Here is a 6,906-nt window from a genome sequence, read left to right as displayed (position 1 = left end):
AGGAACTAAAAAGTGTGATTTATTTTTATATGGACTAAAAACAAAACTGTAGATATTTATAGGACCAAAAACTTAATTAACCTTATGAAAATTGTGAATTCATTGATTGGTGAATCACACTTACATAGGCTTATATACATGGTAAATGTTAGGTGGCTTAAGGAACAAGTAATCACTTAGCCCTAACTACCTTATGCTACAAATAAGCAAAAACATAACAAACTTGTAACCAACTAAAAACTAATTATGATTACTATGTGATCTTAATCAAACACACTTGTAGCATAATTAGTTTTAGTTGGTTACAAAACTTGAAGTTGGTTATAAGACGTTAAATTTGAAATGTATATTTTATACAATAATTTATTTCGAGTATATTGTGTTCAAAGAAAAAAAACAGTTGCAGCTATGTGATACACACGTATATCCTTGTAGTTAAACTATAAAATGGAGAACATTGGGATCTACATCTGGATAGGCTATGCTTTGAGAAGGGAATTTGGGAAGACGACTAGCAATACATTTAGCTGCTACGAATGATTTCCTTCTCAACTTACCAACTGATTTAATTCTTACATTATATTCACCATCTGCTTTGCTAAAATCATTGTTTGTTTTCTCTTTTGTTTCTTTGAAGTAACAATTATTTTCCTTCATTAGGGTTTCAAGCTTTTGTTTCTTTATCCTCCAGTTGCCATTTTTCAAATTGAAGTTGTATAGTGGAAGGAACCGTTGACCATATATAGATACAAACTCTATGGAAGTTAAAATGAACTCAAATTCCTCCTCATCCATGTAATAAGGAAAACTAACTCTGGTCCATCCGGGTTTTACACCAACGTAACCCTGTTTAAAAACAATATTAAAAGATTGAATAAACATTTAAGAGATAAATGTGTAAGTTAGAATCCGCAATTCTCTAATTCACATTTCTTTGTTTACTTTAATGTTTCCAACGTTAATCCAATGTTTAAAAAAAATAATAAATTGTGATCGTAAGAAAATAAAACTTAGATTTTTTTAAAGAACTTGAGATGTTGAAAAAAGTTACCTCTTGAATTGCTGATCTAACGGCAAGCGATTGAGATTCATTGATGTTGAGCAAATCATGTCCGTAAGGTCCAGCACAAGCACACCCACCTCGAGATTGTATTCCAAAGAGATCGTTTAACAATGTTGCAACAAAGGAGCCATTAATTATCTTACCTCTTTTGTTCTTAGTCTTGCGTTCACTTCTATTGATGGTCGAATAGATGACAAATGACAATATAGCTTGTCTTTTGGTGCTTATGTTCCCTAAAATCTCAATGTTTGGGTTGGGAATGAATTTCTTAAGTGCTTTGTTAATGTAGAGTTGTTCTCTTCTATCAATCTCTTCATAGTTGATGTACTCTTTCACCCAAAATGCCAAAGCTGCTCTCACTGTTTGTATTATTGGAGGTGTGCCCCCGTTTTCCCTTTCTTCTATGTCCTCCAAGTACAATGTGTCCTGGCATAGAAGAACCACATCAGATAATGTTTGAAAGTTGATTTAAACATATTTTGAGGCGGGAAATGATGTGCATATATTGGGTAACACATGTATTCTCTCTATCCCATAATAATTTGTCTGATTTTTTTTTTTTGAAAAAAAAAAGTGTTTAAAAAAGAGTGACATTTTACAGTTTTTTTTTTTGTCAAGTAGTCTAGTGGCTAGAGAAATCCACCTTAAAGATGAATAAGTGGGTGTCCGGGGTTCGAACCCCGGCCGCTGCACATATTGTGCATTATCCCTTACCAAATGAGCTAAACTCAGGAAAACAATTAATCATATTTCTCTAATACGTGTAAAATAGTCAAATGTGACAATTATTGTAGATTTGACGTTTTGATTATTAATTTTGAAATATTATAAAATGTACAAGTAATAAATTCATATTTTCCCTCGATCACGTAGTTTTTGTTGATTAATCATCATTTCATATGTGTGTTTATAATTTTCATTAGATATACCATATCTACAAAGTCTATGTTGAGTCAAAAGAAAGAAAGAAAAACCATCAATATAATTTAGTGTTTGAATTAACAATCTTTCTTCAATTTAGTCCATACCAAGTAGTATATAAATGATACAAAATTTAGACTGTGTTTGGTAACACAAGAAAGCTAGCTTATAATTTGTTGGACTAGCTTATAAGCTTGTTTTAATAAAATGAGATGTGTTTGGTAAAAAACTTTTTTCACTAGCTTATAGCGTTTTTTAAGAAGCTAATCAAAGTAGCTTTTTAACTTATAGCTTGTAGTTTTTTATACTTTCTTCCCATTTTAACCTTTTCTTAATTTTATTTTATTTTATTATAATAAAAAAAAAACTATCCACTATCTTCTTAAACTAACCATGTTCACCATGCATGACTTTTTAAATTTTCTTGTCCACTTTTTTTTTTTTTTTTTTTACTTTGCTCATAATTCATATAATATATAATTTTATATAAAATTTATAATAAATAGTGAAGCAAGTTTAGTTAAATGAAATTCATAAAAATAAAATAAAAATTGTTAAATAAAAAAATTCGATTGAATTCATAAATACATTTATTATTTTGGAGATGAAAATAATTTGAAATATATTTAAATATTTAAAAATAAATGCGTTAAGTAATAAAAATTATATATATGATATTAAAAAAATTAAACAAGCATGTCCTTTTATGTCATTTTATATTTATAGTCACTTCAACAGCTAATTTTACCAAACACTTTTAATTTTAATCAGCTAACTTTTCAGCTATCAGCCATCAGCTATAAGCTAACTTTTCAGCTATCAGCTAGCTTATAGCTTTTTTTTTACCAAACACACCCTTAGTCCCTATTATTAAGATGTGAGAGATTAATTGACATATTAAAGATCAAATTAATGGACTTGAAGAACTGTTTAGCATATTTGTGTGTTCAATAATTAAATATACGAGATATATTCGGTTGGTTTATTTTGTGAGTACACAAATTCAACCTAGGATAAATTGACTCCTTGACATCAAAGTTTAATTTGACATAAAATTGAATGAGTTTATTTCCGTTGATTTAATGGGTTATGTTTATTGACTTTACATTCAAGCACGTCCATACTTCTGACTTTAAAATGATTTTAAGTTTCTTTTTTTTAGACAAGATGATTTTATGTTTCTTTCTGGCAGGGAAACAAGAAATAACAATGGTTGACTTTTTTGATAGATATGTGATGGACTTTTTAACGTGATAGTACCCCAAATACACACGAAATGGATGTCGGCGCCTATTTCAACTTGTATATTTTAGACTTAATTATGTTTAGTAATCAAACCTTAAAAAAGAAATATACTAGCACTCGAGTTTTTTTAGATTTCATTTTCGTATGTCATAGTTTTATTTTATTGTGGCACACACAGGCCATCAATCTTGCATCCAAATGCTTTTAAAAAAAACATAAAGCCCGGCATTCTGGTTTGTTATAGATTATTTTTATATGTGCATTTTTTTTCTTTGTCAAAACAGTTTCTAGTGGTAATATATAATCTCAAAAAATTATAAAAATAATACAACACAAAGGAATGAAATGAATAATTAAATTAAGAAACATATAACATCATTTTTTTAACGTTTAGACAGTATAAAAAATAAATTTTCAAGCATATATAATATCAAATAGTTATATATATTTTTTCAGAATGTGGTGAACTTATTCTTTGTCCTTATTGATTTAAGATTAAATGCCCCTAGCAGAAAAAAAAAAACAAAATGAATTTTTTTAAAGTATCGTTTGATATCCATTTTATAAGTACCCTTGACTCAATGCTCTCAAAAAAAAAAAAAAAACCCGACTCAATGGCACGTAAGGGACCAAGATGATGTAACATTTTTTTTGGGGTCAAATGATGTAACATTCAGAATGTGGGAGAATAAAATGAAACTTTTAATACGACCCCTAAAAATATATATACTAGTACTAGTAAGTAACAAAAATAAAACTCTATTTTTTAAAGAAAGTTATAGAAAAAAATAGTGGCAAAATATTGAGCCTATTTTATTAGGAAGGCAAAATATTTGACTTATTCCTATCTAAACATCTACATTTTTTTTACGAAGGTCGAAGGACTCTCTAAACATCTACATATAATTTTAACATATCATTTTTCTTATAATTTTTAGGATTCTTGGAATAAGTATTAATTTCCTTTTAAATTTTTAACTAAGAAATGAGATTTACCTTTTCATTGAAGCCATTGACGTAATTAACAGTACCACCTCCACAAGTTGATGGAGGTGAAAATCTCAACATATACAAAGTCTTGTTCATTAACAATATCCCCGGAGAGTCAGGACCACCAAGAAACTTATGTGGGCTGATGAAAACGGCATCGTATCCATCAATTTTCCCTGATCTCATGTCAATTTCCACATACGGACCACTAAATAAACAAATTAATAAAATCATTACTACAATATTAAATAGATGAATTCTATTGAAAAAAAAGATGAATTCTCTAATACACAAATTTACATATAATATGATCAAAATGGAGGATCCAATTGTTCACACTCCTTGGAAATCATAATAAGCAAGCTACTAAAACTAGGGACAAGTAATTTCCATAAGTTTAATTTAGTTGGCAAAAACAATGCATAATATATACAAAAATTAGAGTTTGAATTTCAAATATCTCACTTTAAAATGTGTTATGCTATTGACGAAAAAAATTGACGAAAATGGATTATCTATATTAATAAAATTATACGGTCCCCCAAATTTAGTTCATTTTGAAAGAATTTTTTTGTCATTGTCACCATCAAACCTCTCTCCATGCTCCAATCACTCTCCTATTTAATTTACACAAACGACGGGAGCCCTTCGTCATATTAGATCCTTTTACCATTATTCTAAATCTTTGTCACTAATTTATTTTTTTATACGAATAATTAACACCCCCGGTTATTGACAACTCTAAATAATTATGCATACCTTGCTGCAAAATCAAAGCATGCAAATCCTTTGTATTGGTGAATAAGCCTAGCAATTGCTCGTGTATCTGAGTAGATTCCAGTTACATTACTACAAGCTGAGAAAGATCCCAACAAGGGTCGATTGGTATCTTTATATGCCTCAAGTTGTAGCTTCAAAGCTTCCATATCAAGCAACCCTTGATCATCAAGGCCAATCTCTACCACCTCAGCCAAACTCTGCCTCCAAGAAAGTATATTTGAATGGTGCTCATAGGGTCCAACAAAAACCACCCATCTTTCTTCTTCGCTAAGGCACCTCAACATTCTTTCTCTCAAAATAGAAGGGACAACTATTCCCATTACTTCTTGAAGCCTCTTGATGGCTGCCGTTGCGCCCGAGCCGCATAGCATGAGTGCATCGTCTTCCCCACCACCTAAGCATTTTTTAATGTACTTGGTTGCTTCATGTACCATTTTTGTTGTCCTGTTTCCAACGTAACTCTCACAAGTATGGGTATTACCTACATATAGCATAGTTTCATAAATACATCCAAATACAGCTGTACTGAATTATTAACATAAAATCAAACTTATACTATAACTTCATTTTTTTTCTTCTTCCTCTTGGTACTATTTTTTGTTCAAATTATATAAAAAAAAATGTTTGATATTCAATCTTTTAAAGATGATCTTAAAAAAACAATTGTTAAAAAAAATATCTGTCGTAAAAGATGCTTTTAAAAGTGATTATTTTATAAAAATAAATAAATAAACTACTCCTATACCTATAACAAACAAATTAAACCAAATATGTCAAAGTGTAACAGAAAAAATAAAACACAAATATGTCAATACCGTAGAAGGGCAGAAGATGTTTGGTGATGAAGTTTTCAATGAAATGAAGACTGCGACCTGAAGCTGTGTGATCAGAATAGACAAGTTTTCTAGTACCAAAAGGAGAGTTGAATTCTACATCATTACCAATGATTTGTGATCTCAACCAGCATAGTTTTTCTTCCACTGATTCATTACATGGCAGGCTTATGCCTATCTCGACCAAATCCTCGAAAGAATCTGAGTGAATATTGCAAAAATCAGGAGGAGATGTTTCGGTTGAAACGTTATTGACCTTGTTTCTGCTTGGAGTTATGCATAACTCAGAAAATATTGGTTTCAATGCTAACCAAGTTTGTTCTACCGTCGTCAACATGAAGTTAATTTTTTTTGTATGTGTATATGTCGTTTATGTAATGTAATAATTAATGCAGTAAAAGAAGAGCAGCAACAAATGTATGAAGAAGGCTTTCAATCAAAGAAATAATGTGTGTATAGAGTATATTTATACTTGTTGATAAATATAAATGATAACAACAATAGTTAGAGATGACCTCCTTTAAAAAAAATTAGAGCTGACCCAAGGGGCTGCAAATGAGGCAGCAGCCATAATCTCAAATATTTTTAGCCTCAAACTTATTATATATACTTTTCATTTAGTTAATACTAATTAAATTATATTCAACTTCCGAGTTTACAAAACATTTTTTTAATAATAAATGTTAGTACGTTAATTTCCTTAAAAAAAAATTAGTATGTTAATTGTTATGTTAATTTTTTGAATCATAAACCTCTATCTCCATAATCGCTCAAACCAATTGAGCTATATATCTAACGAAAAAAATATATTGTTATTCAACTTTTTATTCCTAATAATATAAATTTAACATTGCAATCTCAACCGTCAAACTTTGTGAAATATTTTCAGTTATTATTATAAGCAAAAATCAACATTTTAAATTCAGTCAATAAATAATATATGTGATCTATATTATAAAGACTACACACATTATTTATTCAATAAATCTAAAAAATGCATTTTTGCTTATAATAGGTTGTCATTAGTATAATTAATACTTTATTCGAAGAAAAAAAATAGTATAATTAATACTA

General features: G+C 29.2%; 1 protein-coding gene across 1 annotated transcript; it reads right to left on the bottom strand.

Moving 5' to 3' along the window:
* Positions 1-345: 345 nt before the first annotated feature.
* On the bottom strand, positions 346-6,393 carry LOC11427039 (probable cysteine desulfurase). The gene is made up of 5 exons (XM_003630209.4): positions 5,815-6,393; positions 4,979-5,480; positions 4,226-4,427; positions 1,052-1,489; positions 346-846 (listed from the first exon to the last, which is right to left on the bottom strand). The coding sequence occupies exons 1-5, from the start codon at positions 6,167-6,169 to the stop codon at positions 436-438; spliced, it is 1,908 nt and encodes a 635-aa protein (XP_003630257.1). The 5' UTR covers positions 6,170-6,393; the 3' UTR covers positions 346-435.
* Between the last annotated feature and the right edge of the window lie 513 nt (positions 6,394-6,906).

This window comes from Medicago truncatula, chromosome 8 (assembly GCF_003473485.1).
Source record: "Medicago truncatula cultivar Jemalong A17 chromosome 8, MtrunA17r5.0-ANR, whole genome shotgun sequence".
In the NCBI taxonomy this organism is placed as follows: Eukaryota; Viridiplantae; Streptophyta; class Magnoliopsida; order Fabales; family Fabaceae; genus Medicago; species Medicago truncatula.
Note: the sequence above shows the minus strand (reverse complement) of the source record. Positions and strands in the feature narration are given on the sequence as shown.